We start from the raw sequence: 26224 nt of genomic DNA, 5'->3' as shown, positions 1-26224 counted from the left end.
CCATTCTGTACCCTATAAAAATGCCAAAGCCACCTGTTAAAAACTAGGTCGCTACCCTTGGGGATGACAGAAGAAAACACTTTCCTCCGGTTTGGCTGTAGCATCTTCTATTGGCTTCCAGCCAACCATATTTTAAACCTTATTTAAGGAACAGGAGTTACAGTGAACTTGGTTCAGAATCTTACTACGTGAAAACTTCAAGGAGTTTAGAGAGCATCTTGTCTAAATCTCCTGTGCTGCTGTTAAATTTTTAATATTTCCTCTCCAGGCCTCACATGATTTGCAGTGGTTTTGTTTGGGTTGGTCTTGACAGTGACCAATCCTAGGTAGTTCTCCCTTCCCTGCACCTCCACCACCACCTCACAGAGTGGACGGACATGCATGGCTCGAGTCAGATGTGACCCCCCGTCAGACAGGCAGGCCGACTCATTTTACCTTTGATGGCCCAGTCTTCTCATTTCTGTCACTTTTTCCTTCTTTCTTCTGTTCCGTGCCATCTCTCTGTACCTCAAAAAACTGAAAACTTCATGGCTTTTCTACCCACTCCTGCCTGCAAATCAAAGTCTCTTTTCAAGCAAAGGTTTCTTAATTTACATTGTGGTATCAGTATTAGATATGGCCTAATACCTTATCTCTCCCAAGAGTATTATTCCAGTAGGGACAGCAAGTTCCTATTTCATTTAGGAAAGCTTTCCTTCAGTTTAATTGAACTCTGGACATCTTCTAAGGGGCTAGTAAGTAGGGTAACTGGCATTGCTATTTCTGGGATGCCAATCCTGGTCACAGCTATATCCCTTTCAGGAAATCTGACAAATGAAAATTAAGATTTATGGAGCAGATAAATTCATGAATAATTCTTTTTTGATAGAGGGTTCACCTAATGAATATAAAATATGATTTGACTTACAAAAATTTGATCAATCTGGAAGTTATGGAGAATATTCCTATTAGGCCAAGGAAGGAAGGGTTGCCTTCAGTGACAAAGCCAGGATTCAAAGTTCAGATTTGTGTACTTTTCACATAAAGTGCAGAGCTCCCTTGGGTGGAGGGAATTATTATGGATCTAATGGCAGATGTTGTCTGGCCTTAAGTGTGAGTGATGGCCAGAGTCACACATTACAGGATTCTAATATGGGTGAAACTTCAATTTAACACCTATTGAGTAGAACTCAGGTTACTTTTATCTCTCTTAAAGGAGCAGCTCTCATGGAACATCAAACAAAATTGGCTTAGGATTGGCTGAAACTGCCTTCCCTTGCCTCCCCGTTCTTCTGCCTCTTCAGGTGCCTCCTCTGATTGCGCCCCCTTCTGGTGCCCTCAGCCATGGTCACCATGTTGTACCACAATGAGCACCATTCAGATTATGTCATCTGTGGATGTTGGCCTTATTCTTATTGCTTTAAGGAGCAATCTAGGTCAGTTACAGGAGAACTGCGCTGGACTCGAAACATCCCCTGTACCAGTGAGGGCTGGTCACTGATAAAACAAACACCTTCTCTAAGGGAAAAAGTGAACTTCTAGAGACAGAAGTGCTCATCCCAGGAATGGCCAGCATCTCCCATACCAAGGGACCCCTCTGCCGTGCCATGTGCCACCTCGATGGGTTATAGGCATGGAACCAGACCAGTGTTCCCTGTAACAGACTCAGGCAGGAGTTTTGCAAAATTACAGAGGACAGGAATTCTATAAATAAAGCAGAACAGCTGGAAAAATTAGGTTGATAAATAGGAACACCCACATCTGAATTTAGCATCCCTTTCTCCATGCCCAGATTGAGAAAACACTGGTTGTTAGCCCAGGAACACGTTTGGACTTATTTTCTGTGCAGCCCAGCAGCTGGTAATGGAGACTCCAGCTGCCTTCTGCTGGGGGCAGAATGAAAACAGCACAGCCTAGGGCCAAGGCCTAGTGGGACCTTGAAAGGCATTTTATCCTGTGGCTGCCACAGTGGGCATGTACAGAGATCACAGGGGCTGAGGTTGTAATGAGCTCATTAAGCTCCTTTCCATCCCTTTAACTGGTGGTTACATTAGGGGAAACCACATAAAGTACGTTTTCATTTCTCATCCCAGCCCCCGAGAGCCTCTGAGGTCTCTTTAACCAATGATCAGACTTGCTGTGGAGCACTGTGCTCACCGAGAACAGGCCTATCAGTTAGAACATGATTTCTTTGGTGGGTAATTAGCTGTTTTCAGGCCACCTTGTATTCAGCTGAATGTTCTCAGAACAGAAGCCTACCTTCTCAAAGCTTGCCTGATAACTGGTCTAATAGAGAGGTGCCTCCCATGTCACAGTGGAGTTTTAAGGAATACTGCCAGCCTGGCATTGTACAGGGGCAAAAAGAGTGGCATAGAATAAATAAATGTATAAGCTGATCTTGAATGAATGCTTGCAAGTTGTAATTGAAAGACTAGGATTTCTAAGGAAGAGAATGAACCGGAAGTAATTCTGTATGAAGTGGTTAGGAAGGAGTTGGGGCATAGGGAATGGAAGCTGCCCTTGAGAGGGACTTTATTTTGTCCAAGGAAATGGACTACCCATCGGAGCCCAGTTGGCCATGTGTCCAGACCAGATCTTCTCACTGCTGTGGGTGAGGGGGTGGGGTGGGGCAAAGGTGGTTGTGCCTCAGAATCTGTTGTGGAGCTTTATAAAAATACAAATGTCCATCTTGGAGACTTACCTACCTGGAGACTCCCATTCAGGAGGTCCGGCCCAGGGCCTTGGGCCTCCTTTAAGAATCAAAGCTTCCCCCTCCCTTTTATGGAGTCCCTCTCAATGAGATCTTTCCAATCTGTGGAGTCACACAAAAGTTCACAGTAACTTCAGCTGCCAGAAACTCAAGGAAGAGAGCCATGCAACATCATCCACCTGACTTGGGAAGCAGTCCCAGCATATGCAGGGAGATCAGGTGAGATGAATTGGCCAAGAGCAAGTACTGGTCCATCAAGAATCTATAACAGCAGGAAACCTCTTCACATGAGCACAGCTTTGTATGGAGTATTGTCCCTCAGATGCTGTAAGGACTCCAGTGTCATTGCTAATTAACATTGGTCATTTCTGAAGTGTTTAACCCTGGTCTGAATCACTATCAAAGCAATGCCTTACTTAAATAATTATCAAAATAATAACACCCCATTCTTATTTGTTTCTTTAGTTGTTTGAAGTTTATTTTGGGTTAGATAGCTTATTCTAATGGTTTGAATTTATTAAAGTACAAAACACAGAGTGTGAGCTACCAGGTGGCCACAAGGTGCTCCGAATCTGTTTCCAAACATATCTGCAAGTTGAAATGTCATACCCGTCCCCAAAAGCTAAGCCTTCCAACCCCAGGAACCTCTGAGTCATCTTCAGTGTGGACATCAGAGGCCAGTGAGTTGGTGGAATTGTCTTAGAATTGTTCACAGATATTGTACCCAAAACTGCAGAAAACTTTCATTCATTGTGTACAGGATAAAAAGGCATTGGACCTACCATTGGGAAACCTTTCGATTTCAAAGGATGATCATTCCATCAAATTATTAAGAAATTTATGATTGAGGATGGAGACTTCTTAAATCAGAATGGGGCATGTGGAGAAAGCATTTACGGTGAAAAGTTTGAAGATGAGAATTTCTACTATAAGCATGACCAGGGGCATTTATTGGGCATGGCAAATGCAGGCAGCAGTACAAACTGTTCTCAGTTCTTTATCACCACAGTTCTGACTCCTCATTTGGATGGGAAACATGTGGTATTTGGCCAAGTACTTAAAGGAATGGGTGTGGCAAGAATTCTGAAAAATGTAGAAGTGAAAGTTGAAAAACCTGTCAAATTGTACATTATTGTGCATTATTGCAGAATGCAGAGAATGGAAGGAAGGGGACAATTGGGGAATATTCCCAGAAGATGGTTCTGGTAATAGGCATCCAGATGTCCCTGAGGATGCAGATATAGATTTTTAAAATGTAGATAAGCCCTGGCTGGCATAGCTCAGTGGATTGAGCGCGGGCTGCGAACCAAAGTGTCTCAGGTTTGATTCCCAGTCAGGGTACATGCCTGGGTTGCAGGCCATAACCCCCAGCAACCACACATTGATGTTTCTCTCTCTCTCTTTCTCCCTCCCTTTCCATTCTAAAAATAAATAAATAAAATCTTAAAAAAAAGAAATTTTTAAAAATGTAGATAAAATATTAATAAAGGAACACTTAAAAGACATTGAAAATATTTTTTTCAAATCCCAGAACTAGGAGATGGTCATTAAAAAAATACTCAAAGGTTTTAAGAGACGTGGAAGGTTCAAAGGCTGTAGCTGAGTGGTAGATAGATTGAAGCTGCATCCTGTAGCTCTCAGCTGCATACTGAATATTGGTGCTCGTAGACTGAAGACATCAAGTTGGCAGGGAGCAATTGACCATTGTTTGGAGGCTCTTGAAGTGGACCCATCAAATACCAAAGCACTGTACTGGGGAGCTGAAGGATGGCAAGGATTAAAAGATGACCAAGCACTGGCTGATCTTAAGAAAGCTCAGGAGCTAGCACCAGAAGATAAAGCTATCCAGGCAAAATTGCTGAAAGTCAAACAAAAAATAAAGGCACAGAAAGAAAAAGAGAAGGCAGCATATGCAAAAATGTTTGCTTAATAAGGAATTCAGTTATACTTAAATATTACACATTGATGTATAAAGGCAGTAAGAAAATTGAAGGATTTTTGTCTAATATATATGTTCCTTAATATATTTCCTTTGATAGTTCAGTTCCCATTGTTTACAGTTTAGAAATACTGATATCTGTTCACTCTTAACAAAAGTGTTACAAACTAAAAAAAAAAAAAAAAACAGTGAAAATTCTCTCTCCCATTCTTGACCTTCAGCCATCCAGGTCTCCTCCTTGAAGATTATACCCACACACACACACACAGATATATTTGAGTATTTGATTTTACTCATTTATTTATTCCACAAATATTATTCAGTGTGTATAATGTACCAGCCCCTATTGTAAATACTGGAGAAATACTAATGAACAAAACAGATGAAAAAAAATGTAAATTCCACAGCTGAATCCTATTTCTGATGATTGGAAACAGCCATTTGAAAAATCTGTTTCTTGTCTGTCCTTGCAGAAAACAACCTGTGTGTGTGCAAGCCAACATAGCCCCTCATGTTTCCTTTCACAATGCGAATGCGGCGCCGTTGTCACATAACTCTGAACCTCGATTTTTCACTAAACACTGTAGTACAGAGAGCAGTTTATATGAATGCCTAGAACTGCCTCCTGCTTTTTTTAACAGCTGCCCTGAATCTCACTATATGATGTGCCCTGATATATTTAACCCTATAATGATGAGCATCTACGCTGTTGCCAATTTTGGATATTACAAATGAAGTTACAATGAAAAATCTTATGGGGTCTTTCACACATATGCAGTCATATTTGTTGGATAAATTACTGCTTTTCACCCTTTAAAGAACTCTGCCTTAAGTGTAAGACAGCCCTGAAGCCCAGTCCTTGGTTTTACTAAGCTTAGGAAATAGTTGTTTGTAGAACACGAAGCTTATTATGAATAAATACTTAATTTAAGAACAGCAGTGCAGCCCAGGCAAAATCAAATCTTTTGAATTAGCCAAGTAAGGGAGACAAAGGCAAAGTGCTTCCTGTTGCCTGGATTATCCAGATCACTAAGTCCCTGTACTCAACTTTGCTGTGGCAAGTTGCTCCCAATAACACCAGTGCTATCAGGAGCACAGCCCCCACTTTCCTGATACCCTGCTCCAAAACTCAGTCATCCTCCCTTTTTTTTCCCCCTAGAAAAATGAAAAATTCAGGATAAGCCTAATACCTAAGATTACTTAAGTTAACAATCACAGGTTTTACAAAGTGATCCTTTCAGCCACAGGAGGGCACAATTTGTTCACTTTCTAGATTCAGGGACAATTTGCTCTCTTACTACAAAGAGAGATGTGATTTTAATGTAAGAAAACAGATTTTATTTCTTTGCTCTTTTTTTTTTTTTTGGATTAAAAAAAAATTCACCAAGAAGTGTTCCGGTATCCCAAAAGAGCACTGTTGTCATTTTTCACAAAGGATTTTATTTTCACCTGAAAGAAGTCAGCTCCTGCCTTCTTTCGTTAGTAAAGTCATGACCTTAGGAATCTGGAACTTTTGGGAAGATGCAGTGGGGATGTGTATCCTGTGGCGTAGACAGAGAGTGAAATCTCATTTCTGGGGATGTTGTTCACTATATGCATATGGACCACTCCGACTCATACAGAGAATTGAAATAATGTTAAAGAGGTTCTGGGAACATTTGTGTCGCTGTTTCCACAAACCTCGACCCCATGTTACACTCATTCATTTTGAGTCCACTGTACTTTAGTGTTACTGCCTATCAACAACTGTCCTAAAAAAATCTGCTCTATCCACTTAATGATGGCAGACGTCATTTCATTCATAGATTCTGTACATAGAATTCAGCATGAAGGTTCATGGAATAATATCCTGTTTTTTCGTGGGTTTGGAGTTGGTTGGGGGCAGAAGCAATATACGTGGTGATGAAAGCAAGGCAAATCTGGGCTTGTGTTTGGTTATGATGATGAATAGTTTGCTCAGATCAGAAGCAGCCCCCTAAAACTGAAAGAGCCTTCTTTCTTTGATTTCTATGCTTTTGTTAGTTTTATTATTATTATTTTAAAATTAGCTCTTTGAAGTGGCTTGTCTTCTGATGAGATATCCCTCAGGCAACCATTCCCTCTTATTTCTTTTACCATTTAGTGGGAGGGAGGATATCTTCCCTATTTTTTTTGTTTTTCATTCTTAGGTCTGTCTTTCCTGTGTACTTTATTGGTGGCCCAAAGATCAGCCTTCATCCGCTCCTCCTACAAACTGTTTGGCCATCTCTAAAACAGAGGCATTTTAACAGCTGTCAGTGGATGTCCTGTGGTTTTGAGGCCTCAGACAGGCTGCCCTTGGCCCCTCTAAGAAGTCAGAGTGCTGTGAGCGAAATATTAGATGCTGTGTCACTGTCGCCGTCTTCCCAAGGGAAAAGTGGGTTTGGGTGGAGGCAATGCATGCTAGTCCCACTTCACAAAGTAAAAGAGAACTATGAGTAGGGAAGGACTAAGTTTTGACAGTGTAATAAGATAATTTAAAAAAAAAGCATGGCAAATCAATTGGATATCATGTATTTTTTTTTTACAATTGAAAACAAATTTCATTTATCCACTGGCCTAAATACCAGACAGGTTATAAAATTTCCAAAACTCTCTGGTTCCACCTCATTTGTTTTATGTTCTTTGTTTGAAAATCTTCAAAATGTAAACTGAGATCCATGCAACCATGTGGAAATATAAATATTATGGTTTAATAAGGATAAAATTAGAGGAACTCAAACTGTTGGCTAATTTAAATGATTTTTATAAAATCTCTATGCTAAAAATTATACATTTAGCAATAAGAACATCATTTATCAACGTTTCCTAGAGTTACAGTTTTAAAACCAAGCCTGTGGTTCCTTTTGTATCAGTCCACTTGCCTGATGGGGGTGACGTGCGCGGTGTTTTCTCTCCTATCAGAATTTCCTCAGGGGTTCACAGATGGGAAGCAGACCAGTTTCTTTATCTTATTAATAGGTTTAGATTTCTGTTATGTCAAGGTGCCAGTTAATGTCCTCGAAGATAACATGCACAAAAATATCATAAACTGTGTCTCACTTTTGAGATGAAAAAGGGAGTCAAACTCAGATACCTTAGAATTCTGACTCATTTTCCAGATCAGAATTGGGTGAATTTGGGGAATTTGCCTCCCAACGCAGGAACATAGGAATTCTTCTTCAATTAATTTTGTTCTATTCCTTTCCCCCTCTGATAAATCTTATGAGCTTATCCTTCCCTTCACTCCCACTGTTGTCAAGGTGAGAACTTGGCCTACCCTTGGCCCACCTTTGCAGAGAACTTCCTGTGATCCTCAAGCTTGGCTTGTCTCAAGCTCAGAGTTCGGTTCTCCTCTTGTGTCCTTGGCCTTTACATTTCCTGGTTGCAAAACTTTTTATTTCACAGATGTTGAGCCGAAGGCTGCCAATGTACACACCATCCAGGACACTCAGATGCTACTGTAATTCTTTCATAACAGGAGTGAGTTATTCTTACTGGGGTGAGAAAGAGACAAGGGAGGTGATTCATTTTCCTTGGACAGGCTTTCTTTCACTCTAATAACCACCCAACCCATGGGTGGAGGCTTGATCGATGGCTGCTTCCTTTTTTGTTGAGCTCAAACATCAAATTAGTGGTCTGTCCATAGTTTGTGAAAAAGCAAACTGATAACAACTGTGCTCCCCAACCCCCTTCCCTACAATATTTTGAAACCACCTCCAAAACCCAGACAAGACTTCTCTCTCATCAAGTACCCAAAGCAGGTATATGTTTCTAGAGGTAGCAGGGGCATCAGGACAATTCTTAGTAAGCCTGTTGTTTCTTCTAATTCCAGTACCTTCTTCTCCAACCCACACCAAAGCAGCTAACAATATTAAAACATCAAGAATGATCAAGCAAGCATATTAATGAATAATATTGATTTATTCATTGGCTGTTTTTTAATGGGTAGAAAAGGCTAATAAAGGCTCTACCCCAACCAAAAGAAAAACACAAGTCATCTTCCTCAGCAGCAAAAATTGGAAATTTTGTGTATGTGTATGTGTTTTTGTTAGCTGGCAGATTTGTTCTAAGAAACTATTTGCAAAGCCTGGAAAAATGTGCTCCCTCTGTCCCTTAAAAGAACACGCAATTTGGTTCAATCAGTCATCTGTGTGACAATTCTGACTGGTGATCTTTTAAAACATGCAGCCCTGTCAAGATTTGGCATCAAAATGATATCTTTAAACTTGAGTTTTTGTTCTTTTACAAAACCAAATATTGAAATGTATGCTTTCTTTTCATTTGGGGAGGCTTTCCTTAAAATTTGTTGTTGTAGGGAGAAGAAAGGATATTTGCGGGAGGTACTTTTTAGCATTCTTTTATTACTTTTATCTGTCACAGCCTCTTTAAAAGGTGTTATTTAATTTGGTTCATAGAATCAAAATAGTACCCTCCAAATTATTTATTTACGTTTTTTAAAATTCTCAGTTTTCATGCTTAGTTGTAGGTTGGATTGACTCCAAAGAGGCTATTTTTGATATTAAGACTGTTGTTCTATGGGTAGTCATTATATTGTATTCCTTAGTCCAGGAGAATAACCTTGAGAATTAGTTAAAAGGAAGAAATTTTACAAGGTAAAGTCATTTTTAAAGGAAATTGTATGTTCAACTCTCACTGAATACCTGACATATAATTTTTAAATGTATTAATTATTTCTTGCTGTGTAACAAAAACTTTTGCAGCTTAGAACAGCTGCAACAATTACCTCACAGTTTCCGTGAGCTACCCAGGTGTGGCTCAGCTGGGTGCCTCTGACTCAAAAGGCCACAGTCAAGACGTCAGCCAAGGCTGTGATGACCCCAAGGGTCAACTAGAGGAGGATTTGCTTTCAAGCTTACTCACATGGTTGTTGACAAGATTCGGTTCCTTTTGGACTGTTGGGCTAAGGACAGCTAGTTAGTTCCTTACTAGCTGTTGGCAAGAGGCCTCCTTAAATTCCTTGCTATATTAGTCTCCCCATAGGGAAGCTCATAACATGCTAGTTGGCTTCTTCAAAAGAAAAAAAGAAAGAGAACGAGATTAGAAGTCAGAATCTTTTTAAATCCTATGAGTATTAGGAGGTGGGATCACTGGGAGACATCTTAGAAGCTGCAACCACAGTTCTTAACCAAGCTGTATAAATTTGGGGTGCTCCAGTCGTGTGAACTTGAAGGAGTATGGGGAGTTAAGAGAGTGAGTCAAGGAAGTGGGATTACATCTGTGGATGCTGAGGACAAGGCTCTCTATGGAGGTTTAACAGCCTGGTATGTTTCTAGGTTGTCTGCAATATTTACTCCCTAATAGAAAAATAAATGCTTCTTGACAGATTCTCAGTGGTGAAAAGTGAACCTATACCTTCCCCTCGCTAACCCATACTCCAAAGAAACAAATTTACAGTGCAGTGGAAATTTTTTTCACCTGTGTTAAAGCACATTTGCCAAGTTTTCTTAGATTCCAAGTAATAGAAGAAAACCCTAAACTGTACATACTAAGGAATGGGATCATTTATTCCCTTGCTCAGCACCCTAGCACCTTACCCGCCCCACTCCCTATAACACCCTATGTTCACCTCCCAAGTATCTATAAATGTATATGCACTTATAAAGCCTATATAAAGTCCTTTGAGGGAGCCGTGCCTGGTGTGGTTCAGTAGATTGACTGCCAGCCTGCGAACCAAAGGGTTGCCTGTTTGATTCCTAGTCAGGGCACATGCCTGGGTTGCAGGCCAGGTCCCCAGTAGAGGATGTATGAGAGGCAACCACTCATTGATGTTTCTCTCCTTCTCTTTCTCTCCCCCTTCTCCTTTCTAAAAATAAATAAAATCTGAAAGAAAGAAAGAAAGAAAGAAAGAAAGAAAGAAAGAAAGACCCTTTAAAAATGAAAAATTAAAAAAAAAAGGCCTCTGAGTGAAATGGAAAAGGTAGCTATGGAAAGGTAAGTTTTGCAGAATATCTGACTGTGTATTGCTAAAGTAGTTCCAGTCTCTGCCCATGTAGAATAAAATACATTCCTTTTACATATTTTCTAGTCACCAAAAAATCCAACTGAAAAAGGGTTCTAATAAAACAAATTCAATCTATTTAACAAATTCTGAGTCTTTCCTATGTGGGAATCACAAGGAATACCCAGATAGCTTAGGCCTTAAAACCACATCATGGGTTCCATGAAGATAGCTGGGAATTGGAAGAAAGGCAGTTATCCAGAGAACCTTTCAACTACTTTATTAGTGTCAAGTTTTTAAAAGTTTTAGAAAAAATTGTGGTGTAAAATAATTTGAGTTTGGGTACCTTCTCATCTCCCTTGCTTTGTCACTCTCCTTGACGCCCTAAGCATCCACATCTTCCCCAGATCAGTGCCTCATAATTAGTAATTACGTCATCCTCCTTTAATCCCCCTTCTCCACTCACACCTACAGTCCGTAAATCCATCCTCTGTGTAAGAAGGAAAGGAACTGAGTAGACTAATTCATACTGATGAGAGTGAGTGATATATAAAACACTTAATACATTATATCTGCAGTGTTTCGAAAGAATACTCAGTAACATGAATCTCTTAATTCATAAAATGTCAGTTCAAAAATGTATGGTTTAATTCATTTTTTCAATTACAATTTATATTCAACCAAGTATGGTTTTTTAAAAAGTGTCAAACAAAGTTAGAGATTTTTTTTTTCTTAAATTAGTCAGTTTTCCCCAGCAGGTTTCAAATATTTATGATTTTGTGATTATTTTCCATGGAAATCTAATCCAGATAAGGCCTAAGATTGTAAACAGCCCAACTTTCCTTTAGGATCTTTTGCTATTGAAAAGTAATTGGGCCCTGGCTGGTGTGGCTCAGTGGACTGAGTGCAGGCCTGCAAGCGGAAAGATCACCAGTTTGATTCCCAGTCAGGGCACATGCCTGGGTTGTTGCCCAGCTGGGGGCGTGTGAGAGGCAGCAGATCAATATATCTCTCACACTTTGACGTTTCTTTCCTTCTCTTTCTCCCTTGCCCTCTCTCTCTTAAAAAAAAAAAAAAAGTAAATTAATAAAATCTTTACAAAAATATTTTAAAAAATAAAAGTAGCTGGACTTTTCTTAAACAAGTGAGTTTTGAGGAGTGTTCAGGTGCTTTTACTTGTTTCTAAAAGGGAATATTTTCTTTGCCCCAGCTTATAAGGTGCTGCTTTTTTAAAAGGAAGAAAGCTAATTTTCCAAGCCCTTTCTTAAGAGGATTAATGGGAATTGATGTGATAGAAAAGGAACTCTGCAAATATAGAATAGGTGAGCTTTTAATCCATGTTTGAAACAAATTATTAGTAGTAATAATAGCTGTTCAATATAAAGACACCATGTCTGGTGTTCAAATTGTAGTTCATCAGTTGAGAAAGAATAAATTGTTTTTCCCTTCAAAATCTTTTAAACTCGTGCAAAAACAATATGAGAGTTTGCTGGCCTCCTATTTGTTTTTCTCCCTCATTTGAGTGCATTTTTTAAAACCATAACATGACTATATAGAGAGAGAATATTTAGTCATTTATTGTAGTGCTTCTAAACAATTTGGTAACATTTAGTCTCTGTCTACTTAATTGCATTTGCTTTTTGTAGGGGCGGGGTAGAGCACCCCAGTGTTCAGAATACAGTACCAGCATTTATACAAAACATTGCAGCCTAGCCCACAGAGTATGGAGGTTACTACGGGGCAAGCTACTGCTTGTGACTGGCTCCCACCCCCACCCCTGCCCCCCAGTTCCTCCTTCTAATCTCTTGTCATTTCCCAGGACAGGCAACCTTGTGTGGACTCAGACTTGGGCCCTAGACAGGATTCGTGCTTCATTTTTCTTGCTCTGATTTCTGAAGTTGGAATGTCCTCTTCACCCTACACATCAAGGGATTTCTTTTCGTTTCCAGTTTTCACTGATTCCTTTGTGGATTTGTGCTTTGATTTAACCTAAGGTATTAGAAATAAACACAAATTGTGGCATTAGACCATGGACTGACAAGACAGGATAGGGCTAGTGTTATATTTTTATAAACCTTCTCATTCTAAAAGGTATCTGAAGCAGCTTATGCAGATTGTAAAAAGGCATAAAATTGCTGGGTGAAAGGAAAATAAGGAGAGGGAAATCAGTCTAAACCTGGATAAGGTTAATACTCAGAATATATCTTCAGGTCCTTGTCAATACCTTAAAAAGTCAGTTGCAAATATGACTTGGAGCTTCCTGGCAGCAAGAAAGCAACAGGAAACACAACAAACTACAAGGTTCATATGTGTGCCAAATTAAAAACAAGCCAGGGATCAGTGCTTCTCAAACTTCAACATGCATTTGTATCGCCCATGGTGTTAAAAGGCAAGTTCTGGTTCAGCAGGTCAATGGTGCGTCCTAACTGACCCCCAGGTGCCACTGATGCTGATGCAGCACCCCCCACACCATTCTTTGAGTAACAAGGTCTTAGCTCATTGTAAGTGTGCATTTACAAGGTATGCCCCCACTTAAAATACATAGCCATATTTGGTTTGCAGGGATCCTAGGTAATTACAGAATATACCAAATATGGAGCTCTAAGACTTCTAACTAATTTGCACTTGATGTATTTAAAACATCCAAACTTCTATCTAACACTGAAGGACAGTAATTATTCTCATCTTCTAATTAAACTGTTATTTCAAACCTTTTTTTTTTAAAAAAAAAAACACCTTTAAAAGAAAATAGTTTGGGGAAACTTTTTTTTTGCCCTTGTAAACAATACAATAAAAGACCGCATTATAATAATGTTCTGGCGAATCCGATTGTCGACCAAAGATACTGTTTACTGTTGTTCTTAGAAATAGCAGTGGTTATGGGCACTGGGTCTAGTGTGAGCTTCAGAGCAACCAGATTTGGATTGCACCATGCTACCTGTGTCACCTCGGGCAAGTCACGCGTTCTCTCTGTACCTCAGTTCTATCGTCTACCTAATGGGGCTAATGGTAGAATCTGTTACAGGTACTACTAGTTACTATTAGAATAGTGCCTACCCATTGTGAGAATTAAATAATGTTGGCTATTTGTTGTCATTACATTTAAAGTAAATTTTCCTGGCAGTGAATGTGAATGATAAATACAACTACCTCCTCAGCTGCTCCTTTTGCATAAGTACCTTAAAAGAATAGACCTAGATTTGCAATTTTCTTTGCAAGCCTTGACTAAAACACACCAAATCAGTGTAAGATGTTGTTGATATTAAGAGGCATTTTAATTTCGTTCATTGGAATCTAAGTCTGCAGCCAACAAATTATTGGAGGGAGTAAGAGGCACCAACCTTTTCCCGGAGTTTTTTAATGAGGGTATCTCGTTTGTGCAGTTGATTTTGCTGCATTTTCACTTCAGCAAATAGTTCATCAATTCTTTGGTTCTGTCTTTGCACAGAGGGCTAGAGAAGGAGAGTTTTAAAACACAATTTAAGGAAAAGAAATTAGTTTGAAATTGCCAAAATAGGTAGGTGCGCTTTCTCTGTATCAAGCTGTGTTAGCAGTTGCAGCAACAGAACAAGGTACTGATTTCCTAGCCCATCTGCTCAACCCTGTGCATATTGCCCGTGGTCAGCTAAAAACCATCACTCGTGTCTCAAGCTACAAGAAAACTAATAAAATAGAAAAAACAATTTCTTGGTATTTTATCCTTTCCCTTTCTGATATCTATATCCAAGAAAATTTTAAGGTCTCCCTAAACCCCAAAGCACTGACCATGTCATTTAAAATGCACCCACTTCCTCATTTGTTATAATACTTTACATATAAGTTTATAACAGTCTGTAAAGTTGTGGGGGGATTTTCATCTGTAGGTGAAATTCAGTAGAGTTGTTTTTAATTAATTGTGAAAATGTTGGATTTGTTAAGCATTTAATTTAAAATTCATTGATTTTGGTTTTGAGCTTTTACTTTTTGGATTTTGGAGTTGATTAATTTTGGACATTTCAAATGTGTTCGTGGGGTCATAAAATGTCCATAGACCGTAGGCTCTGTGTTGGTTATCCCGAGAGAAACACGGTCGTGCTCACAACCCAGTCCCAGCTCCGAGTGGGAACTCGGCGAACACTTGCAAAGCTGTGACGAACTGAATTTTAGTGACTAGATGGACCTGGAGGAGTGTCCCCTCAGGAAGAGCATTTTGTTATCCTCTGAGGGGCTGTGAGAGAGAGCGGGGAGAGGGCATATCCGAGAAAAAAAGAGACTGCAGTAGACAGATGGAGAGGCAGAGTAGACACAACACAGGTTAGAGACAGACGGGCAGACACGGAGAGACAGAGACAGAAGGAGACGAAAAGGTGGGGAGAGAAACCCAAGACATTGATGGATTTCCTAAGTAACACACAAGGGGAGACCCCTGCAAACCCCAGAATTTATTTACAGAAACTCGTGTATTTATTCTTACATGTTTAAACTTTAGTCACCTTCCACGTACTCTCCACTTGATGCAATATACCCACTGAGACATTTTTTCCACTGCTCAAAGCATTTTTTGAACTTGTCATTTTGATGCCTTTTCATATTTCTGCCATTTTTTTGTTTCTTCTCTCCCATTTCAGCAAAATATTTCCCTTTATAGACTTTTTTCATCCAGGGAAACAAAAAAAGTTGCTTGGGATGAGATTGGGTGACTAGGGAGGGTGGGGCACAGGGGTCATGCCGTTTTGGTAAAAAACTGTTAAATACTCAGTGCAGGGTAGGTAGGTACTCTGGTAAATCACCCATCATAAAATGGGCAAATGCACTGAAAGAGTCCTGAAAAAATTTGTGGAAGCTGAACCCAGCCTCTCACAACAGCACCAGCTGGTACACAGATACAGATGGAGTCCTACAACACTCACCTAGCCAGGGAAGCCTGTACTACAAGGGGCCCACCCTCCCAAAGATACTAACAGGCTTTTTTTTTTTTTGTTCCCTCTTGTATATTAAGATCTTATAGTCCTGCAGAATGTTTAGAATTGTATTTTAAAGTTCACTCAGCTGTTTTACACAGTCCTGATAAGCAGATAATCCTCCTTTGTGTCATATTTTGCACTTTATAGCAAAGCACTTATCAGGTATCATTGAATTGAAACTTAATCCCAATCTTTTTATTGCAGGTGAGGAAATTGACTTGTCCACCTTACATTTGTGGAGCATTTTGTAATTTTTTAAAGGACTGTTCCACCCATTATCTATTTGGTGAGGGCCACTGACCACAGCTCTCCATACAGCCCATCTTCCCTGGTATATCAGCAGCTTACATTGTGGGCATTACTGATATTTGGAAGACAGTGGAGATACCACAGGCCACAAAATCAGCAATTTTTTAATTTTGTTTTTAAAGAGTACATATTTGATATTAGTACCTTGTTACAGCTTCTGTACTGAAATAAGAGAAAGAAAACCAAAATTAACACCAATTCCATTTCAAAATCAAACCTATTCTTTTCATTTCCTCATATCATCATCTTAGCCCTGACCCTTCATGCATATTCAGGTTTTGAATATTTACAGCCTTGTCATAGATAACATTTTATATTCTGAATTTTCACTCAACATGATGCAATGAGTACAAACCATTTAATTCACTCCAGTCTCACTTTCAAAGAGGGACATAGGAAGCACCAAGGATTGTTTGACTTTGAACAACCAGTTAATCCTTTGGCTCTCGTTGGGAACCCCAAGGCTCTGTCAGTAAAATATTCTCAGAGAATAGAAAGCTGCCTTTTTGCTTTATGACATGGCTGAGTGTTCTTCCACCCACTCCTTGGGAGTGACTGACACAAATTTCTTTGATTCAAAACATGGTGTAGGTTGCCATTACCAACAATGGAAGATAAATAAGCATTTGCATCACATAGGGTTAATCTGCACCACCTCTCTCCTTGACCAGGCTTTCTCATAGCAGAAGTAACTCCTGTCGTGATCTTACTTTGGGGTCTGTTTTACAAGAGAATGGTATTTCTATTTAAAATAGTAATAACAGTATTAAAAAATATTTCATTTCCAATAAAGTAACAGTTGACTAAAATGATCACTAATGGTCTACTCACCATGATGTCGTCCATCACCTGTGTGAGAGAGGGCCCATCTGCCTTGAAGAGCACAGCATCCTCCATCTTCCGCTCCAGCAGTTCCAGCCTCTCACTGAATTTCTCTCTGTACTGTATCCCCACCGCCAGCTGATGCTGGAGCTCAGCAACCAGCTGCCGGAGGCCTTCATTCCTCGTGTCGAGCTGCTCAGCTCTCCTCTCCAGGTCTTCGCCCTTTCTCTCCTGCTGGCTAACTTGAGTTAGAAGCTCAGCTAAAGAGGTGTTCAGAGTGTCCAGTTGTTTAACCAGGCGACCAGTGTGATTTTTGTTGTAGCTCACTTGCATCTTGAGCTCCATTCCAAGCTGTAGAAGCCCCTGGGAGAGAACATTGATGTCATCTTGGGAATGAGTGACAGGAGCATGGCATTCTCTTTGTTTCCTTGCACTGGATAAAGAATAGGCTAAACTGAGGAGGAACCAAACTGATGCTTTTTGCATTTTGGCTTTGAAAGATTTCAAGGTCCCTTGGGATAACCTGTTTTCAGCAAAGAAAATAGAAGACTATCCCAAGACAGTAAAGAACAGAAACAGTTTGGTCAACGACTTGATTTAAGAATGATTAAATCCCACCAGTTAACCTCTGACTTCCTGGAGTTGCTAAATCACAGCAGGATATAAATTAGTTAAGAGGCTTTTGCTGAATCAGTGGAAAGAATGTGGAGTTTCCAAAACAGCTTGTAACCGAGAGAAGCCATCTGAAGTAGCTCTGAGAAGAACATTGTTGATGAATACCAAATGTTCCATTCTGTGTTGCCATGCATATGACTGAAGAAAACCATGGGGGACAATGAGAGTGTACTAACTGCCTTGCATGACACTGGACCTATAGTTACTAAAGAAGCTTTCAAAATAATTTTGCTATACCAAGCAATTCCTGTTTTGGTTATGGGCTATCCTCTCAAATTCTTAGAGTTTTCTCTAGCTAATGTGAGACCTTGATTTACCACATATAAAATATATGAGCCTATTCATCAGTTTGTTAATAATTACTTTTAGCTGGTTTAGGCTCTGTGGATTATGGCCCATGAAGGCAGATATCTACCCTCCCAATAGAAAATATTATATTTTTTTATATTCATGTCTTTAAAAGCCTGCAGATCTAACAAAACATGTCAATTAGCATATTTGCCATTCAGAAATACAATGTTTCTTGGGAAATGCATCTTCCTAAAAAAAGTATTTAGGCCAAGTTATTTAACCTCCCTGGGAGTCAGTCTCCCAGCCTGCAGAAAGGGATGTTGGACAAAATTCTCTCAACATTTCCCTCAGCTCTGTACTTGGAGGAAAGTGTATTTAGTACCGGGAAGGACGCTGAATGCTGGTGACATTTTTTGAACTTGGGGTCAGCAGCCCTTTCGGAAGCAATGTGCAAAATTGTCACCATTGTTGGGGGATGTGTGAAATGGGTAGCTGGTGCCCTGGCATTGGGCTGCAAGAGAGGAGTTCTGTGGCAGCTGACTTGCTTAACCAGTCTGGCAGGGCTACTGCTGTTGTGATTTACATGGTCCCTTTCATCTAGCTACTTCAAAGCATTTGTACCAACTCTGGCTCATTATTTCTTCAAGCGCAGCATAAAGAAAGGTTGATTAGTGGTGTCTTTTCAATTAATTCAAAGATGAAGAGCTATGTAGAATTAAATGGGATTCTTCCCAAAGTATACTACATTGCAGAAGGGCAAGAGATGCATATATACAAAGTGTTTATCACAGCTTTATAATTTGTTTCGAATGAAATCATCTAAATGCTTATTTTGGAAACTAGTATAAATTATGGCACATTTATAGTAGGAGATATCATGCAGCCATTAAAATCATGGTTATTAAAAATATTTGCTCTCACCCTGGCTGGTGCCGCTCAGTTGGTTGGAGCATCATCCTGTAAGCTGGAAGGTCTGAGTTTGATTCCCGGCCAGGGCACATGCCTAGGTTGCAGGTTTGGTTCCCCAGTCAGGGTGTGTATAAGACGCAGCTGATCAGTGCTTCTCTCTCACATCCATGTTTCTCTCCTCTCCCTCTCCCTCCATTCCCTTCTCTCTATAATCAATAAGCATGTTCTTAGGTAAGGATTAAAAAAAGGAATATTTGCTCTTTACATAAGTGGCCTGAGATGACCTCTGAATGGTTTGCTATTCACTTGACCCAGAAAACCCCACAAAATCATACAAATCAAGAGGTTCAAATCTTTGTGTTCACTTTAAGAACACTTGTGAAACTGCCCAGGCCATCAAGGGTATGCATATCCAAAAAATCACCAAGTATCTGAAAGATGTCACTTTGAAGAAGCAATGTGTGCCATTCCATCCATACAATGGAGTTGGTTAAGTGTGCCCAGGCCAAACAGTGGGGCTGGACATGGTGCCAATGACCCAAAAAGTGTGCTGAATTTTTGCTGCACATGCTTAGAAATGCAGAGATTGATGCTGAAATTCAGGGTTAAGATGTGGATTCTCTTGTCATTGAGCATATTCAGGTGAACAAAGGTCCCAAGATGTGGTGCAGAATTTACAGAGCTCATGGACATATTAACCTGTACATCTCTCCCTGCCACACTGAGTTGATCATACTGAACAAGAGCAGGTCAATGACATAGCAATTCTACTTCTAGGAGTATATCCAAAGAAGCCCAGAGCACTGATCTAAAAGAATATATGCAGCCCTATGTTCATGCAGTATTATTTCCATTAGCCAGTATTTGGAAGCAGTCCAAGTGCCCATCAGTAGATGAGTGGATAAAAATGCTGTGGTACATTTTTACTACTCAGTAACTTTTTACTACTTTTTACTACTCAGCTGTAAAAAAAAAAAAAGAGAAAAGAAGGAAATCTTACCTTTTGCAACAGCATGAATGGACCTGGAAAGTATCATCCTAAGTAAAATAAGCAGTCAGAGAAAGACAAATACCATATGATTTCATTTATATATGGAATCTAGTGAACAAAATAAACTAACAAACAACACAGAAATGGAGTCACAGATACAGAGAACAGACTGACAGCTGTCAGAGGGTAGGGTGTTGGGGGGCTAGACACAGACAACAGTATGGAGATTACAGGAGGGAGGTTGTCTCTCACACATGCTCTGACTGGAGACCAAACCCCACAACCCACGCATGTGCCCTGACTGGGAATTGAACCAGAGACCTTTTGCTTTGAGGAATGACACCCAACCAACTGAGCCACATGGGTGAGGGTGCCAGTTTATTCTTTCTTTTCTGTACTTGCCAAGTATTCGATTTTTTTAATGGGTACATATTATTTTTATAACCACATATTACTTTCATCATCACATGTATTTATACTGATCTTATCATTATAAAAGAGAGAGAGAGAATGTGTGTGAGTAGAATGAACTGATTAAATAGGATGATAGGAAAGACCTCTTCTAGTAATAACATGTGTGCTAAAACCCAAGCAATGAGAAGGAATCAGTCACAGCAAACTGAGAAAAAAAATTCTAGTAGAAAGAGCAGAGGGCACAAAGTGAGAAGAAATTCGGAATGTTTTAGACCTTCAGAAAGGCCACTGTGGGAAAATGATGAATGGTAAAATCAGAGAAATTGCCAAAGGCCAGAGCATATAGGCCCATGATATGAAATTTGGGAAAGTGTTGTAGGACCTGGCATAATCTATTTTATACTTTTGCAAGATCCTTCTGACCAGTATGTAAGGAATAGATTGTAGGTGCAGGTGTAGAAACCAAAAGATGAGCTGGAAAATCTTTGCAATGGTCTGGGTGAGAAAGTAGGGTGGTTTGGATGAGGGTGTGTAGATTGAAGTGTGTAACTTATTAGCTTTATGGTGAAGTAATCATCATTTAGCTATCATTTATTAAGCTCTTACTCATTAATGCCCACCACAGTGTTAGGAGGTAGAGATACAGTTATTCACCTCACAGGAGCTTTGGAAAGGCTAAGTAATTTGTCCAAGGCCAGCTCTGTGGCTCCAATGCCAACACCCTTAACCGTTCCCCGACACTGCCGCTCAGTAAACACTAGTGCTGCTGATGGAAGTGTTAGCAAATGAACAAGAGTTAGAGAGGGGTCTATAGCCCACATATACCCCCACACCCAACTGTGAGCTGCCTTCTCTCACTACTATATCCATGTCCACTCCTGATGGCATCTGAGGTCCCCCATACCTACCTGCATGAAGGTGGAGCCCCCTCAGTTTGACAGAAGGTGATTGTGAAGGTATCACTGAGACAGCCACTTTGTAAAGTCCAAACAGCACTAAACTGGATCCTGCGCCCACTCTGTGGCTAACTCAGAGTGAACTGTCACATTACCTCTTGGGGCCTCAGTTTCTCATCTTTAAAATGTGGGGCTTGGACTAGGTACCTCCCATCTTGCATAGATTCTATGCTATGCATCTCCCAGAATTCTATGCTAATCCCTTCATTGTGTCACAGCCTGTCATCTGCTTTTCTTGGGAAGCCATCTACATGTCACTGATATTTGATACTCAGTGAGTATTCTGCCCATCATCTGAATTTAATTCATTTCCTTTAATGAAATCTTTTTCTTGCATTTATCTTCTTTTTCACTAGAATGTAGGAAGTGGTCAATGCTGCTGACTATTTATAGCCAGTTATGACCCTGTTAAAAAAGAACAACAGGACCGCATGGTAGCTAGAAAGAGCTGGAAGTGAAGACCAGCAAGTGAGGGGAAATGTGGGGCTGGTCACTACCTGCCAGGGTCATGACATGCAAGAGGCAGGGTGGCCTAGACAGGTCATAGGATACAGCAACTCACATCTGTTCCCAACACTGTGTCGCCCCTATTCTGCCTCCAGTGAGTTACCACTGTACAGAAACTGTGCTCAAGTAAGACGTAGAAATGCTATTTATTTGCCTCCATGGCCTTTGAACTTGCACATACAAAGAATAGCAGCTCCTGTGTGTTCTTGGCAGTTTTCGAGGATTTTTTTTTTCTCCTTGAATATGTGAGAGCATTCATTATTGTGCAAGGTATTTCACTAGAGAATTCTTGTGCTCTAACTCTTCCTACCTTGATGTGGAATGTTCTTCTGTAGCTATAAAAGCTATTTCAGTTTTTTTCCCAAATGATTTCTGAGAATGTTAAACTTGTGAAATAGACCATGAAGGAATAAATCAATGAAATGTGTTCTGAGGTCAAAAACTTGGGGGAAAGGGCAGTCTCCCCTCCCCAAGAGAATCGCAAGGCACATCCACCTGTTTATGTTGGTTTACACAGGCTTTTCCAGCAGCATTCTGTCACCCACCCCTCCTTCTCTTCCCACCTGCTTGCTAACATTTTGCAGAGCTCTGAGGTTTTGTGGAACAGACTGAGCAATGCAGATTTGTGGTGTGTTTTCTGTTTGTGATGGAATTAACCTTAGCTTGATACCTGGTATAAGACTAAAGTTTTTATAAGATTCAGTTAAATACATATCTTTGCTTTTAACAGTGATAAATTGCATGAAATATTTTACATAACAAAATTTTAAACTCACTCTAAAAGTTTATCTAGATTGGAATATGAAAAAAAAAAGACCTGATTCCTAGACCCTCTAATCTCGTATCTGCTTAGCTCATTAAAAATATTCACATTCATTTTTTTATTCATCAAAGATTTAGTTAACACCTACTATGTCCCAGGCACTACTCTAGCTGCTGGATATACATTAATGAATTAAACACATCAGATAAAAATTTCTATTCTCATACAGCTTACCTTTTAATGAAATATACTAGAAATAATGCAAATACAGAGAAAAAATATGCAACACTATACTGAGTCTGTAACTGTCCTGACGTTGTTGAATAGATATATCATTCATATCATTGTTATTTTATTATTATGTAGCTCATTTGAACTGTCATCTTAGATAAGAAAAGAAAGCTAAACCATTACAGAATGTCATGTCATTTAGAAAGTTGAAACTAGAGAGGAAGTGAAATGAGGCCATCATCTATTGCCATGAATTTTGTTTAAAATGGACTGGACCTTTTTTGCTTTTTTATCTGTGCATCAGATATATGATTGCCCCTAAGTAGGTGTACACACCCAAGACATTAAGACTCTTTCAGCTGCAGCCAACACATTTTTATAGGTAACAAAACAAAGAACATTGTTGGTTATTATCAGATGACTGAAGCTGAGGAGGAAGCAGCAGCAGTATCTCACTTACTCCTCCAAAAATAATTCATTTCTGAAAGGAAAACCTCCTTCAGAAAAATCACCTCATGAGTGCAGGCTTTAGCATTCACTGGAGAACATGGTCAAAATAAGCTCTAGGCCTTATTCACTGGTTCTTCATCTTCTCTTTTCCAGAAACCTTCTCTATGTCTACCCACAGAGGCTGAACTTCGCTAACAAACTAGCATCTGCCCGGAACATTACGATAAAGATCCAGTTTATGTGTGGAGAGGATCCTAGCAGCGCTATGCCGGTAAAGAGGGAAATAAACATTTGCCTCAGACCAAGGTGTCCTGAACTTCGCTTGTCAGCTCACACAGTCAGAATCCAGCGCTCATGAGCGCACTGAGTATGTCTGTTCAGCGCAGCACTACTCAGCCAGTGCAGAGGCCTGTGTGGCTCATCCAGTCTTGGTCCCAGCAGGTTGATGGGGAGACCGGGTCAGTCTCAATGGAAAGATTCTGTCCTAACTCATCCCATAAGGAGCTATTAAATTTGGAAATGCAGATTATATTAGAAGACTGAAAAATATTATCAAATCCATGCCACCCTCACAGCACAAGCAGTAGAGAGATGGGCCTAGCACACTTGTCATGGTCACTGCACTTGCAGATGTGCGCGGCAGCAGCATCTGCCCACGCCCCGTCCATGCCGACAGAAGAGTGTAAAGTACGCCTAAAAATAACACAGATGCGCCATCTCAACACCCTTTGGGACTGGATGTCCATCCTGAGGCAAAATATAAATCAAATAATACATATATAATGCAGTGTTCTCTAAGGAACCCAAAATGCCAGAATTTGTATTTTTTAACCATCTGCCACAAGTGAAATTGATAGTTAGATGTTACGATTTTCTGTAAGTCATAGAATTCAATTATACCTTTCTCTTGAAATAATTTTTTTCATTCCTTCCATTCTTCAAATATCTCCTTTAAAAAAAATCCTCCTAATATCTCACCTACCTTCCCAATGCAAGGTATTCTCTTGCAGTGGTGCTGGGAAAGAAATCCTAGAGGAAGACCCCCCCCCACCCTGATTCTCTCTGCTCTGGCTCATGGCAAATCCACCACAGCTGCCAGGTACAGCTGAGCAGACCCTGAATGTGGCCCAGGTGCCCAGCCAGGGATGAGTGGGGGCCAGACTCCCATCTGTTCTCTACTCACCAATCCCTGGACCCAGCAAAGGGGTTACTGCATCCCTTTGCAATAGAAAAGGCCCTTTATTTCTTCGCCCAAAGGTGAGTCCACTTGTCAAATCATGTACTGTTAGGGCTGAATCAGTCCCAAGAGGTGTCTTTTCTAAACAGCACAAACCTGTGGACAGTGAAAGTCCTGATCACCCCAGTGACCAGGCCCATGTCTCTGCAGGGAAACAAGCCACAACCAGGGATCTTTAACTGTGGACAAAACAGTACAACTTTGCCTGAAAATACAGACCTCTAGGCAGTGAGGCAGAGTGGACAGAGCACTGGTTTTCCAGTCTCACAAACCTGTCGCCCTCAGTCACTAATGTAGCCCCTTTGGGCCTCACTTTACCCTTTGTAGCCAGTTCTTTTGAATCCGTGTGCTTGAGCTAGTTGTAGACCTCAGCACTCTGAATTTACAAAACAGAGCTCTATGAGAATAGAGCATACTATTGGGCTGATGATGGTTGATTTGATATATCCAAATATCACTGTTAATTTGGTCCTTTCTATATTGGTGTACAGGTTATCTTTGGAAAGTCTAGTGGGCCTGAATTTCTGCAGGAAGTGTACACAGCTGTCACATACCATAATAAGTAAGTATATTTTGGTTCTAAATACACACAAAGATTGTTTTGTTATCTGCTGGGTTTTCTGAATCCCATCCTGCTTCCTTCCAATGGTATTTATAATTCAGGTACTCAGGGACAGAGGAAATTCATGATTTTCTGTTGGAGATGCACAATTTTTGCCACTAAAACTGGGAGAAGAACACATTGTCAGGAACCTAATATTGTTTTGACTTTCCTGGAGCCTTCTCTTCTAGTATAATACAGAGGGGTCTTATACTAGAGGGTCTTAAGCTGTAAAATAAAGAAATACACATCTTAACTGGCTTCGAAGTACTGGAGGGGGCCCAGAAACAAAATCCAGCCCTCCTGTTTCTGTCTCCTTGTCTTCTACACACCACTCTACTACGCCTAGTTTGAGAACATTTAAGTTGCCCAAAGGGGAAATAGAACACTTGTTATTATGTGGGTAAATTGAGTTCCAAAATAATGTCTTAATTATTCTTCACATTTTACAGGTAGGGCAGGGTTCTGTACAGGGTCAGGCAGACTTGGGTTTGATCCTGGCCAGATAACTTGGGCCCATCTAAGTCTTAATCTGAGCCCGTGTTCCTGACTTGGGATGAGGAATAAATGAGTGCGGTACATGAAGCCCTTGGTAAAGTAGCTGGGACTTCATAGTTCAGTAAAATCAGATTCCTTTTCCTCCAGCATCATTCATGTGCTTCTCCTAAATCCTTTGATGTGCCTGTCTTTGTTCTTGGGGTAGAGAGAGGAAGGGAGGTCGCAGCAGGACACTGAACTTCATCCCCTTTTCAAGTTAAATTGCTGGATTTTTCCATTGTGTGGGTAAATCCTCTTTACCCGAAAGTCTTTAGTTTCCGAGTGCTCTTATGTAAGGGAAATGTATCTAGTGGCATAAGAGTGGTCCCAAGGACTTCCAGCTTAAGAGCAGAATGATGTAAAATGAAAAGCAAAACACCAAGCAGACAAATTCTGAAGAACAAAGAGTCTGCTGCGCTATAGTTTATAGTCAGAGAAGTCATTATTCTTGCTGAAAGTTATGTATGTATAATGTGCTTTTGAAACAGGTCTCCTGACTTCTATGAAGAAGTGAAAATTAAGCTCCCTGCCAAGCTCACAGTAAATCACCACCTCCTGTTCACCTTCTATCATATCAGTTGTCAGCACAAGCAAGGAGCCTCCGTAGAAAGTCTCCTGGGATACTCAGTGAGTCATTTTCAACTTGCTGATTCACACTAAAGTTCTTGGTGCATCCAAGGTCCCTGCAGAGATAAACAACTAAATTCTATTCAATTGTTTTTTCCTGTCAGAAGTAACAGAATGTACCGAACTGGATTATAGCAAAGAGCAGAGATGACTTGACTTAGCCAATGACAAATTTCAGAAACAGAAAGCTAGTAGGAGATAAATATTGAAAGAACACTCATTTATCTTTTTTTTAGAAAAAGCATTGCATATCTAGCATTTCCAGTGTTTTTATATGTGCTTCATATACAGGGTGGGCAAAAATAGGTTTATAGTTGTTCATATAGAAAATAATACAATACTTAATAAATAATAATACAGGAATAAACTCCGTA

At 40.1% G+C, this 26224-nt stretch overlaps 2 protein-coding genes and 1 pseudogene across 3 annotated transcripts in view; 2 read left to right on the top strand and 1 right to left on the bottom strand.

Moving 5' to 3' along the window:
- Nucleotides 1-26224, top strand: part of DOCK8 (dedicator of cytokinesis 8) — a 218685-nt gene that overhangs the window by 113475 nt on the left and 78986 nt on the right. For both annotated transcript variants that reach the window (XM_045839979.1, XM_045839980.1), the window contains 3 exons: nucleotides 23002-23119; nucleotides 24577-24647; nucleotides 25712-25850. In XM_045839979.1, the coding sequence (XP_045695935.1) occupies nucleotides 23002-23119; nucleotides 24577-24647; nucleotides 25712-25850 (328 nt within the window). The remainder of the gene's footprint in view (nucleotides 1-23001; nucleotides 23120-24576; nucleotides 24648-25711; nucleotides 25851-26224) is intronic.
- On the top strand, nucleotides 3290-5430 carry LOC123819573 (annotated as a pseudogene).
- LOC123819574 (angiopoietin-related protein 3-like) lies at nucleotides 12141-17276 on the bottom strand. The gene is made up of 3 exons (XM_045839981.1): nucleotides 16671-17276; nucleotides 13929-14039; nucleotides 12141-12576 (listed from the first exon to the last, which is right to left on the bottom strand). Exons 1-3 carry the CDS (start codon nucleotides 17145-17147, stop codon nucleotides 12505-12507), a joined length of 660 nt encoding a protein of 219 aa, XP_045695937.1. The 5' UTR covers nucleotides 17148-17276; the 3' UTR covers nucleotides 12141-12504.

The sequence above is a fragment of the Phyllostomus hastatus genome, unplaced genomic scaffold (genome assembly GCF_019186645.2).
Source record: "Phyllostomus hastatus isolate PE091 unplaced genomic scaffold, TTU_PhHast_1.1 phas_contig_34, whole genome shotgun sequence".
NCBI lineage: Eukaryota > Metazoa > Chordata > Mammalia > Chiroptera > Phyllostomidae > Phyllostomus > Phyllostomus hastatus.
The sequence above is the reverse complement of the archived record's forward strand: the minus strand, read 5'-3'. Positions and strand labels throughout refer to the sequence as shown.